Here is a 12,012-nt window from a genome sequence, read left to right on the forward strand (position 1 = left end):
ATGGCTCCAGGCACCTTCATCTTTATTTTATTCTTGGTGGGGGGGTAGGGGTGTCTTGAAGGTCAACAAACCCCTCCTTCCAGTCACGGGAATCTGGGGCTTGAGGAGCAGAAATAAAGGAACTTCTTTGCACATTAGAAAAGTCAGAGATTTCTGGGGGCTGCTGGGTGGGGCCAGGGCTGAGCGCTCCGAGTGCCCAGGGGCCGCAGTTCCCTCTGGGGGGCTTCCTGGGTGGTAGCCCCTTTCTGCCTTCAGCCTCAGAATCCTCCAGTTCAGCTCTTGGCTCCTTGCCTCCCCACCCCTACCAGGCTCTGTGCCAGTTGGTCAGCTCTGAAGTGTTGGAATCGATGACCAATATGGACAAGGCGAGGGTCTCCATCCCCTACCCTCCCAGGGACTCTCCAGGGAGAGCAGCAGCAGAGGGAGCACAGATTTCCCCCGGGGTCAAGTCTTAGGTGGGGCGGGCTGGGGGCTGGGGAAGGCACGTGATACCCACTCCTGAGAAACAACAGCCTGGGCACATGAACACACACTCACGCTATCCCCAGCACTGCAAAGCAAACACTAGTGGGCAGGGGATTTGCGCCTAGCAGGCAGTTTAGAAAGTGGAACACTGCATCCCACAGGGGGAGTGCTAAAAGAGAGCAAGGACCCCCCCATCCCCTCTGGTCCAAGGTCCTTTGACCTTTCCAGTCAGCTCCTTTTGCTCTCTGCTGGCAGTGGAGGGACAAGCAGACGAGAGGAGTTGGGGCAGTTGTAAACAGCAGGGCTCTGCCCTCGGCTGCCCCCCAACTTCTCTGAGAGGTTGCTGTCTCTCTCAGGCTCAGCTGGGAAGGCCCAGGAGGCCTGATCTTCTTTCCAGTCCTGGGAAGATGGGGGCCAGCAGGGAAGGCAGTCAGTGCGCAGGCAGGGTGGGATCGGGGTTCAGTCCCTGGAGGATGGGGTCCTGCACTCTCCGGAAGATGGCTGGGAAATTCTTCCCTCCATTGCGTAGAACTTTCTTTCCCTCCTCGGTTGATGTGCCTAGATGTCCCACGATGGGGTCTTCACTCTGGGAAGAGGAGGGGCCCCGTTAAGTTCTTGCCTGCCTCTCAGACTGTCCCCGGCCCCTTGTCTCTCAGCGCATCTTCCTGGGAACTGAGCTGGGTGCAGAACCTCTCTGGAAAGGGCCCACAATTTGCGACTCCTCTTATGCACCCTACTTACCAGCTCCTCCAGGGGCACACGCTCAAACAAGGGGTGTCCCTCAAAATGGGTACACATCCAGTGGTGAAGCTCCAGCACGTCAGTTATGGTATACACCAGTCCCTGTGTGTGGGTGACGACGCCTTAGACAGGCAGCTGCAGGCAACCCAGCAGCGGTGATGGGTGCGGCAGTGCCAGCTCACACATGCATCTCCAGTGACTTCCGAGGGAAGGCCCCCCGCCGACTCACCCCGACTCTCAGCACGTAGGCATATTCTGCCAGCAGTGTGGGGCTGATGATTCGCCACTTGTGCTTTGTGCGTTTGAAATGTGGGTCAGGGAAGAGGAAGAACATCTTTGTCAGCTGTGAGATGGACATGCACCAACAGCATGGTGAGACCCTGGCCTCCGGCACCACCTGCCGACCAGCCTGGCCCACCAGGGTCCCTCCGTACCTGGCCCTTGTGGAAGAAGTTCGGAAGGTGCTTCATGGCATTGCTGCGGAGACAGGCAATGTTCTGGAAACCTCCTCCGGGAGCTGCACGCAAGGCCCGGATCCGATCTTGTACATAGTCAGAGACCTTCACCCGGATCTCCAGACCCAGCATCAGAGTGTCTGGGAAGAGTGGAGACAGCTCCACTGGACACAGAAACAGCAACGGGATCATCAGTCATACTTGCAGGAAGTGCACAGCGGTCGGTCCACAGAAGGAAGCCTTCGGTGTACCACAGTCGGGAATGGCAAGAGGGGACAGAGACAGCTCTATGCATAGGTCTATGCTGGGGAAGTGGATGGGGGAGATATGCGAGTTGCCACCAGGACTAGGATAGGAGGCTGGGAATACCTGTGCAGTACATATGCAGCTGCTTTAGAGTTTTCATACACTATCTCATTTAACCCTGCAATAAACTAAAGATGAGAAAACCAAGGGCCAGAAAAACCCAAGATCATAGAGCTGAGATGGGGGAGAGCTGGAACCTGAAGCAAGGTTTTCTGCTACCAAGTACCATGCTTTTCCTCTCTGCCAGGCTGTTATCTATACTGGAAGACCTAAGAATACAGAAGTACCTTGGCACATATGGCTGGGACGACATGGACGATGCAGGAGGAACCCAAAAACACGAGAGTGAGGGCTGAGTTCTGGCGAGGGAGGGGGAGGGGGCAGGGTTGTTGTGGAATCCCTGACAGTTCAGGATCACTGGGCACAGCGTCGAATCTCTGACGCTTGTGCTGACCAGCTCAGTGACCCGGCACCTGGCAGGTGAAATGCATCATGTCATGTAGGGACTGCAGCCAGACAGGACAACCCACGTTCGTAGAGGCTTTTGAGGCAGCCCTCTCCCTTCGGCAGGGCAAAGGCCACAGACCCAGAGCAGGGGGGGGGGAGGGGCTGCTCTACACTGATGTCACCGGTGTCTGGTCTGAAGGGAAAAGGCCAACTCTGTCCCCCCCACCCCCAAACCTGCTGAGGTGGCAGAACCTCGATCTTGGCTCGGCCCACGGATTACCTAACAGGCCACCATAGCCACAGCCTATGTCTGCAAACTCCACTTGGGCCCGAGTGCTCTTTTCTTTCTCATCTTTTGGGTCATCATGGCTTTGATTTTGAGTGAGTGGAGCGAAGAACTCTGGGTAGAGCTCAGACCAGTCCATCTCCTCTGGCTTCACAGGGCTGTTGGCAAGAAGACATGAGGAAGTGAGCAGGCTGGTGACATCATTGCATAAGTAGCAGTGGGGGGGGGGGTCGGAGAGAGGGGAGCAGGAGGAGGTGGTGGGGAGGAGGTTTCTCAGAAGTTCTGTAACAATGGGCACCAAGGCCTCCAGGCACAAAGGAAGCCCCTCAACCCCCAGCGTGAATCAGCACCAATCACGAGGCCCATGATTGCTGAGCTGCCCATCTCCACTTCGGCGGGCTGATGTGGCCATGGCAGACAGCTCTCTTTTCTGGGGCACAAGTTCCTCTTCTCCCAGAGACTTGCTGCCTAAGGCACTGGGACCCTATTTTGTTGATGTGCTCTTTCGGGGAAAGGATGGAGTGAGGTGTGGGCAGGATTGCACAGATGTTTGTCTTGTTATTAAACCCAACAAACAAAACTGAAAGGGAGAACTGGCATTCTGCCTCCATCGCCTAGTTTCAGTTAAGTTTCTTTCTCTCCAGAGGCGGGGCACCGCTACACAGTTTGGGGCCTGAGCGCCACACCCCCTCCCAGTCCTCTAACTCCGCCCGCTGTCAAATCTCCCGAACCCACCCCTAAGCTGACGTCAGCCGGCCGATGCTCCCGGGCCTGTCCCACACCGTCCCACTCGTCCAAGCACCACGGCTCCCCTGGGCTGCGTACAGCATCCCCGCCCCGGCCCCGACCCCGTTCGCTCACTAGCGCAGCGTATGGTCCGCCATGGGGTTGGAGTGAGCTCGCTGCCGATAGTAGCGCTTTTGGGGCTGCAAGGCCTCCACTCCGGCCGCCTTCCCACTCTCGGTAGCAGCCATGACGCCCAGACCCGGGTTTCTCCGGCGAATCCACGTGGGGATGGAGGTCCCAGGCGCAGGATGATGACGCACCATGCCTATTTCCAGTAGGCCCCGCCCCTTAAAGACACACGTGCACCCTGCTCTGGGCTGGGCGCGGAGGGCGGTCGGGGGCCAGGGGCAGGAGGCGAGCCTCTGCACCTCCGGCCTCTAACACGGCGGACGGGGCCAAGCCTGGAGTCCTGCCTTTTCCCGTAGTTTGCTAAGGCCCGGCCCGGCCGCCATGCTGCGTGCAGGCACCTGTGCGTTCCGCAGGTGAGAGGGGTCTGGGGTCTCGCCTGCCACAGTGCCCTCCACTTTGCACCCCGCACTCCCTGTCCTTGGGTTCTGGCCAGGCTGCCCGGTGCGACCCGCGTGGTCCCGTCGGGGGTGCGCGAGGCACGGGGCGGGGGCAGCGCCCCATCCACCTCCAGGAAGTCCCGCAGGAGGAGGCGGGGCTCAGTGCCACCGCGCGGCGGGGACTGCGCCCGCCGGTGCCCCGCTGAGGACTCGGGCGCTCCCTGCCCGATGGCCGCCCGCGGTCCAGACCCGGAGTCGGAGCCCGAGTCGGTGTTCCCTCGGGAGCTCGGCCTCTTCGCCGACTCCTACACCGAGAGGAGCCGCTTCTGCTTCTGCGGGCACGCGCTGAGCATCACGCAGAACTTCGGGTCGCGCCTCGGGGTAGCTGCGCGCGTGTGGGACGCGGTGAGGAGCGAGCCCCCAGCCCGGACCCCGCCTCTGCCAGAGGTCGCCAGCCCCGAGACAGCCTCTCTCTCTCCTCTCTTTCTCTGTTTTCTCTCGTAGGCTCTGAGCCTGTGCAAATATTTCGAGAAGCAAAATGTTGATTTCCGAGGCAAGAAGGTTATCGAACTGGGCGCGGGGACGGGCATCGTGGGCATCTTGGCGGCGCTGCAGGGTGCGTGGGCTGCCTTCGCGGTGGGGGCGGGGCGGCGGCCGCAGAAGTTGCCACGTCTCGGGTTCCTGGGCAAGGGAGAGCTCCGGGCCCGGCCCAGCCCCTCTGAACACACGTTGACTTTGCTCCTGTTTCAGTGTGCCAGACGGCTGCGCATTGGCTGTCAAGCTTCGTGGAAGGAGTCCTCTCCGTTTTTGCTCTTTGTGGGCTCACGGAGAATGACTGCCCTTGAACCCTTTGCTCTGGGCATGGTGTTGTTCAACCTCAGGAGCGCTTTACAGCTTCCTTTTTAACAGAATGTAGATTCTTGAGGTTGTTACTGCTGGGAGAAACTAGCAGGTGCATTTCTGAAGGTTAGGGCCAGGAAGAAGGGATAGGAATACCGCAGACTCGGGAAAGGGAAGATTAAGGAAAGGTTTGCTTCAGTTTGATCAAGACGCTGAACCTGCAAAGGAAACATGTTCTTAACGTAAACTTCGTCTGTCCCCAAAGCACTCACTGAGAGACTCTTCCAAGGGCATCTCCCTTGGAATGCAAATTGGCATGTTCTTGATCACAGGAGGGAAGTCTTCCCAGAGGCAGACATCTGTCCTTTGAGCCCATCAACCAGCTTTCCTCTGTGCCACAAATCCTGCCAGGTATTGGGGATTCAACAGTGAATCAGACGCCTTCTCCCCCAAGGAGGAGGGGGGGGAATGGCCAGCCCAGAGCTGTGCTGACATTGTGGCGAGCACGCCCACCCTGGCTGCGTCTGCCTCGACCCCCTGGAACCTGTGTAGACCATGCTCTGGGCGGCCAGAAGGCGCACGGCATGAGCGCAGCAGGTCCAGGGAGCGTGGAGGCAGTGTCAGCAGCAGCTTCTGCCTGGGTGGCGGGTGGGTGAGAGGCAGGCGGTTATGCTAAAAGGGGAGCAAAGGCATGTCTGTGGGTGGCAACACCTACTCCCCAGACTGGTTCTCCTCCTTTGCCCCTTGTTCAGCTGCCAAGTCAGATAGCTGCGTGTCGACTGGTCCCTTCTCCTCCTTCGCACCCCAGCCGGCAGCCAGCCCTGGGGGTTGGGTGCTCCTCACTGCCGTTTCATGCCTAGGTTTTCACAAGAGCCTGGCCCAGCTTCCCCATAGGAGATCTCGGGGGTATCCAGAGTAGACCTTGTGACCTTCCCCTGCCCCCAAACTTCAGGCTTCCCCGTCTTGGTGAGTCAAACTGCTGTCCACCCAGTGGGAAGGCAGACAGCACCTTTGCTGTGGCTTGCTCGCTCACGCTCACATTTTTCGAGTCCCATTTATTTTATCTGCTAAAAACCTCTTGAATCTTCTCAGATTTTTCTGTTGCCACTGGTAGCTCCCTCAGTCCAGGCCACTACTATTACCTGGCCTGCACCGTTTGGCCTGCCTGCCCCTCCGCAGGCCTCTGCCCACTCCACCCATGCAGCGCTTAGAGTGAGTCTTTTCTTTTCTTTTTTTTTTTTTTTTGACAGGCAGAGTGGACAGTGAGAGAGAGAGACAGAGAGAAAGGTCTTCCTTTGCCGTTGGTTCACCCTCCAATGGCCGCCGCGGTCGGCGCGCTGTGGCCGGCGCACCGCGCTGATCCGATGGCAGGAGCCAGGAGCCAGGTGCTTTTCCTGGTCTCCCATGGGGTGCAGGGCCCAAGCACCTGGGCCATCCTCCACTGCACTCCCTGGCCACAGCAGAGGGCTGGCCTGGAAGAGGGGCAACCGGGACAGAATCCGGCGCCCCGACCGGGATTAGAACCCGGTGTGCCGGCGCCGCTAGGCAGAGGATTAGCCTAGTGAGCCGCGGCACCGGCTTAGTGAGTCTTTTCAAAATGCAGCTGTGGTCACACCTCCACCCCAGATCTTCCAACCACTTTCATGATAGAACCAACGCCTTTAGCATAGCCTCCAAGGCCCTGCCTTCCTCTCCAGCCTCTTCCAGTGCCCCTGGGTCACCTCCTCTGACCTTGGCTGCACATTCTGTCTTCTGAAGCCTTTTTACCACCCGATTAGTGCTCGTGCACCTTTTGTTGCTCGGCTCAAACTCCCAAAGAAGGCCTCCTTAACCTCCCACCTGCAAGCTAGCTTGGGAGCTCCCCAGACACACACCTGGGTTGACTGGTCTCATTTAAAACTTGGCATCACTGGGGCCAGCGTTATAGCATAGTGGGTCAAGCTGCTGCCTATGATGCTGGCATCCCCCATGAGTGCCAGTTCGAGTCCCAGCTGCTCCACTTCTGACCCAGCTTCTTGCTAACGAGCTGGGGAATGCAGCAGAAGATGGCCCAAGCACTTGGGCCCCTGACACCCCTTTGGGAGACCCAGATGGAGTTCCAGGCTCCTGGCTTTGGCTAGGAAATTGTAGCCTTTTGGGGAGTGAACCAAGGACTGGAAAATCTACCTCTCCTTCTTTCAAATGAATAAATAAATGCATCTTTTTTTTTTTGGACAGGCAGAGTGGACAGTGAGAGAGAGAGACAGAGAGAAAGGTCTTCCTTTACCCTCCAATGGCTGCTGCGGCCGGCACACTGTGCTGATCCGATGGCAGGAGCCAGGTGCTTCTCCTGGTCTCCCATGGGGTGCAGGTCCCAAGAACTTGGGCCATCCTCCACTGTACTCCCTGGCCACAGCAGAGAGCTGGCCTGGAAGAGGGGCAACCGGGACAGCATCCGGCGCCCGGACCGGGACTAGAACCCGGTGTGCCAGGGCCACAGGCGGAGGATTAGCCTATTGAGCCGTGGCGCTGGCCAAGGACTTCACATTTGACATTGACATTGACATCTCAGTCCTTCTTCCTCAAGACTCAGCCTCTGATTTCTGGGGTTCCGCAATTCTGGTTTCTGCCCATCTCACTGCACTCTTTTTCTATTCTCTTTTGTTGCCCCCCCTTAAAAATATTTTATTTTTTATATATTTGAAAGGCAGCATTGTATAGAGACTGAGAGAAAGAGAGAGAGGTAGAATCTTCCATCTGCTGGTTCACTCCCCAAGTGGCCACATGACTGGGGCTGAGCTAGGCTAAAGCCAGGAACTAGGAGCTTCATCTGAGTCTCCCACGTAGGTCCAGGGGCCCAAGTACTGGGGCCATCTTCTGCTGCTTCCCCCCGTGCATTAGCAGGGAGCTGGGTCGGAAGTGGAGCAGCTCACGCAGGAGGCCAGTCTCCACAGTCTGCACTCACTCCCAAAGCAGTCCCATCCCCTCTTGGCTGCAGATGATCTCTTTATGCCTGTGACGCTACAACTCTTCCCTCGCTAGCTGCCGACTCCTTTGCCTAACTTTCGAGCTATATTCTGGATCCCACTGCTTCTTAGCCATTGCTACTGCCCTGGTTCAGACCATCAGCTCTCGCCTGGGTTGTGGCAGCCACTTCCCCACTGGTCTCCTTGCTCTGACCTTGCCCTTTTGTGGTCTTTCCCCATTGCCACAGCGGGGTGCTCTTTTTGAAACATAAGTCGGCATTCGCCATTCTTCCCTTGAGAATCTTCCCGTGGCTTCCCGTATGAGTCTGACAGCCAACATTCTCCCAACAAGGCCTGACTGGGACCACATCTCTGCTGTCCCTCCCTCCGCTGTGGCCACTGGTCTTCCTGATGTCCCTGAGACCTGCCAGGCATGGCTGTGCCTCTGCCTTTGCTGGTCTGACCTTTGGTAGACTTAACCTGAGACATCCACGTGGTTTGCTGCACTGCCACTCTTGGGCGTTTGTCCAGATGTAATCTGCTCAGTGAGGCCTTCCCTAACCCCAATTTAAAAATAGATCCCTGCCCTCTCCCCCGGGCAGTTCCCCCCGCCTCTCCCTGTTGGGTGCTCGTGACCATTGGACATACGGTGTGTTTTATTTGACTTTTTTTTTTTTTTTTTTGCTGTTGTCTGTTTCTTTTCTTTCTTTTTTTTTTAATTTTATTTATTTATTTGAGAGGTAGAGTTATAGACAGCGAGAGGGAGAGACACAGAGAAAGGTCTTCCATCTGCTGGTTCACTCCCCAAATGGCCGCAATTGCCAGAGCTGTGCCGATCTGAAGCTAGGAGCCAGGCACTTCCTCTGGGTCTTCCACGTAGGAGCAGGGGCCCAAGTGCTTGGGCCGTCCTCTGTTGCTTTCCCAGGCCATAGCAGAGAGCTGGATAGGAAGAGGAGCAGCCGGGACTTGAACCGGCACCCATATGGGATGCTGGCACTGCAAGCAGAGGATTAAACTACTGCGCCACAGCGCTGGCCCCTGTGTTTCTTGCCACTAGGCTGAAAGCTCCATGGGGGACAGGGAGGAGGATTCTCTTTTGCTTGGTTCACTGCTGAACTCTCAATACCTGGCGTATGGGCACGTGATAAACATGAAGGACTTCTTTGTACCTCCCGCTTCTTCTGCCCTAGGGACCATGACCACGACCGAATGGTGACTTTTGCACGTCCTACTGTGTCTCTACCTCTGAACTGCACTTCAGGGAAGGCTGAGGGTTCCTCCTGTTCGCCACTGTCCCTAGAACTGATGAGGTGTTCTGTCTGTACGTTCATTGCATGACTGGGGCTTTCTGGAATGCTGATCCGATCCTCTTCAGCCCTCCTTCTACTCTTCAAACCTGTCCTCCTTGGGATCAAACCCGACTCTCCCGAGCATGTCATGGCCACTGTCCTCTTGCCCCGTGCCTTCTACGTATGGCTCAGATCCAGCCTTCCTTGAATAGCCAGGAGGCCTTTGCCCTTGCTGTTCTGTGCTTGGAGAGCTCCACCTGACCAACCCCTGCTTGTCCTTTTGGGCTCAGCTGAGGTCACATTTTCTGGGAAGCTTTCCAGACCCCGACGGCAGCCCCGTGTCAGTGGGGCTGGGTGCACAGCCCGTCTCCAGCCTGGTCCCGCCCGGGCTCCTGCTGACAGCTGTTGCTGCGTGTGGGGCCCAGGGGTTGAAGATTAGCTCAACTAGAATGTTGATGTTGTAGAATGCGGAGTAGCGAGCAGGGCAGTGGGTGAGGTGGAGGTTAGGGCCCCTGAAAGCCCAGGTGTGGACTTCGGGCCGTGATGGAGTTGTCCTGTAGGCCCTGAGGCCTGCGGACTTCCCAGGCTGGAGCCGCGAGCCCTCTGACTTGCTTTTCTCCCCCTTCCTCTCTCCCAGGGGGGGATGTTACCATCACTGACCTGCCCCTGGCTCTAGAACAGATTAAGGACAACGTCCAGGCTAATGTGCCACCTGGAGGCCGGGCGCAGGTCCGGGCCTTGTCCTGGGGGATCGACCAGCATGTCTTCCCTGGAGACTATGACCTGGTGCTGGGGGCTGATATCGTGTACCTGGAGCCCACCTTCCCTCTGCTGCTGGGGACCCTCCAGCACCTGTGCGGGCCCCGTGGCACCATCTATCTGGCGGCCAAGATGAGACAGGAGCACGGCACAGAGAGCTTCTTCCAGCACCTCCTGCCCCAGCATTTCCAACTGGAGCTGGCCCAGCGGGATGAGGATGAGAACGTCAACATCTACAGGGCCAGGCACAGGAAGCCAAAGTCTGCATGACGTCACCCCTTCTGGGACTCTCAGCCCCCTGTCCTGGTGGAGGAAATGCAGACTCTCCAAAGCCACACACACACGCACCAAGAAGGATGGATGCTTCTAGGCTCCTCCCCTCTCTGTCCCCCTCAACCCCTGGGGGCCCTGGCAGCTCTGGGGTTCCGGCACAAGGCGGGCTCCCAGCTCCCGTTCTCAGAGGAGGACGACGGGAGGGTAGCCAGGACTTTTAGGGGCAAGGAAGACATGGGATGTGAGAGCAGTGACTGCAAAGACTGTCACAGGGCACTTCCTGTCTGTTGACACACAGTGGACTTTTTTTTTTTATTTTTGCTAAAATCTATGGGATCTTTTTAAAAAAGGAAAATAAATGAGCATTAAGGATTTCTTCCATGCCCAAAGGACTGAGCCTTCGCCAAAGGGCTGAGAAGGAAGAAGCCCCAGGCCACCCAGTTCTTGCTCCGAGAGACGAGTGTGGCAGCACCGCATCTCCTTGGGTCGAGTCCTCCCATCCCTGACGCTGGAATCAGACAGCGGAGGTGTCCCCCGGACAGTCCTGCCTCATTCTTTCCAGAGGTGGAGCCCGGATCCCAGAACATCACGCAGCGCAGAAGAAAGCTCGTGCTGCGTGTCGACCTCTCTTTAGGTTTACGAGCCCCGCCCGTCTTCCCTCCCTGACGTGCTGTGCTTTGCCCTCCTTCCTCTTCCCGCTGGGGCCCCTCGGCTGGGGCTCCCCCTGCTTACCGCTTAGGCACGTAGTCACCTCTGTGACACTCTCTCCTCCGACCCATCCTGTAAACTCTTGTCTCCCAGCATCAGCCCCGCCTAGCTTCCACTGCCTGCTGAGGCAGGGGCAAGCTCTTGCTTGGTGCTATTCAGCCAGTCCCTTTGTGACCCCACATTGCTTTTCATCTTCTGATGACCCCTTGTGGGCGATTGCTGCCACTCGGAAATCTTCATCCTCCTTTGCCTCTTTGCTTAAAACAGCTTGCCAAGTCTGCTGCTTGACGCGATCTCTTTCTCCCTGGGACCCTGTCACTGTGCATCTTCGGGGGCCTTACCCTGTCTTGGACGCGTGTTTGTCTGAGGCTGATTTTCTCGCCACCAGCGTACCTCTGAGGGTAGGGCTGTGGCTCATTCATCTCGAATCCCCCCTTGCTGTGGTTTGGATATGATTTGCTCCTAAACTCATGCAGGATTTTAAGCCCCAGAGTCTAAGTTACTGGTACCCAGAGGGTGCAAGCCTAATCTGGTTACGGTGTTTAGAGGTGGGGGCCTCGTGGGAGGTCCTTCTCATGAGAGCGTGGTTGTAAGAGCTTGAGTTTGCCCCCCCCCCCCCGCCCTACCATATGATACTTCCTCCATCACAGCCAGAGCCTGCGCCTGCATCGTGCCATTGGAAACTTCAGCCTCCCAGGCTGAGCTAAATAACCCCTTTTCTTTCCTAAGTCGATTATCTCTGGCATTTTGTTATAGTCCCCAAAAGCTGCCTAACACACCCCTGAAGCCAGCCCGGTTCCTGACACACAGATTTCCAGCAGATATTTTGTTCCTTTAGCGGATACATACTGGGTTTGTTGAAGGGACCCCACCCCATCTCGGAGACCACCAGCCTGAGCAAATTCCTGAACCCACCCAGCTACCTCAAAAGTTTGTCACGAATCACAAATGGACAACAAACAGGAAAATGTATTGGCAATAAAGAAATAGTCAAGTGTTACCCGCGTGTCTTGTATTTGTGACAACTTCGTTTGTCGGTTTCTGTTATCTGCCTTGCTGGCGTTGATTCCTGGGAGTCAAGCAGGGGAGTGCGCCCATCCGGCCAACAGGTGGCGCCGTCCTCGACAGGCGCGAACCGGTGGAGCGTTTTGGCCCTTCCGCCACGCCGTAGTGTGTCGTCTCACCTGCGCGCCGGCTGGCGGGAGT

At 57.2% G+C, this 12,012-nt stretch overlaps 2 protein-coding genes across 11 annotated transcripts; one reads left to right on the top strand and one right to left on the bottom strand.

The window, feature by feature from the left end:
* Positions 1–5: 5 nt before the first annotated feature.
* METTL1 (methyltransferase 1, tRNA methylguanosine) lies at positions 6–3,749 on the bottom strand. Of its 7 annotated transcripts, none has more exons than XM_008274232.5 (6): positions 3,562–3,749; positions 2,695–2,858; positions 1,641–1,801; positions 1,436–1,549; positions 1,207–1,308; positions 6–1,051 (listed from the first exon to the last, which is right to left on the bottom strand). In XM_008274232.5, exons 1-6 carry the CDS (start codon positions 3,747–3,749, stop codon positions 896–898), a joined length of 885 nt encoding a protein of 294 aa, XP_008272454.3. In that variant the 3' UTR covers positions 6–895. The 7 variants fall into 7 exon arrangements, with proteins under 7 accessions (XP_008272454.3, XP_002720991.4, XP_089164732.1 ...); XM_002720945.6 differs by having other exon boundaries at positions 1,641–1,825; XM_089308606.1 differs by having other exon boundaries at positions 3,436–3,737.
* Positions 3,750–3,829: 80 nt separating this feature from the next.
* Positions 3,830–11,806, top strand: EEF1AKMT3 (EEF1A lysine methyltransferase 3). 4 transcript variants are annotated; one of them, XM_089308608.1, is made up of 4 exons: positions 3,830–3,968; positions 4,497–4,608; positions 8,968–9,098; positions 9,704–11,806. In XM_089308608.1, exons 3-4 carry the CDS (start codon positions 8,987–8,989, stop codon positions 10,093–10,095), a joined length of 504 nt encoding a protein of 167 aa, XP_089164734.1. In that variant the 5' UTR covers positions 3,830–3,968; positions 4,497–4,608; positions 8,968–8,986; the 3' UTR covers positions 10,096–11,806. The 4 variants fall into 4 exon arrangements, 3 of the variants coding, with proteins under 3 accessions (XP_089164734.1, XP_089164735.1, XP_002720992.1); XR_016216832.1 differs by lacking the exon at positions 3,830–3,968 and adding an exon at positions 3,975–4,397; XM_089308609.1 differs by lacking the exons at positions 3,830–3,968; positions 8,968–9,098 and adding an exon at positions 3,976–4,397 and having other exon boundaries at positions 10,489–11,806.
* Positions 11,807–12,012: the final 206 nt, after the last annotated feature.

This window comes from Oryctolagus cuniculus, chromosome 11, assembly GCF_051225735.1.
Source record: "Oryctolagus cuniculus isolate XC-2025 breed Fujian yellow rabbit chromosome 11, ASM5122573v1, whole genome shotgun sequence".
In the NCBI taxonomy this organism is placed as follows: Eukaryota; Metazoa; Chordata; class Mammalia; order Lagomorpha; family Leporidae; genus Oryctolagus; species Oryctolagus cuniculus.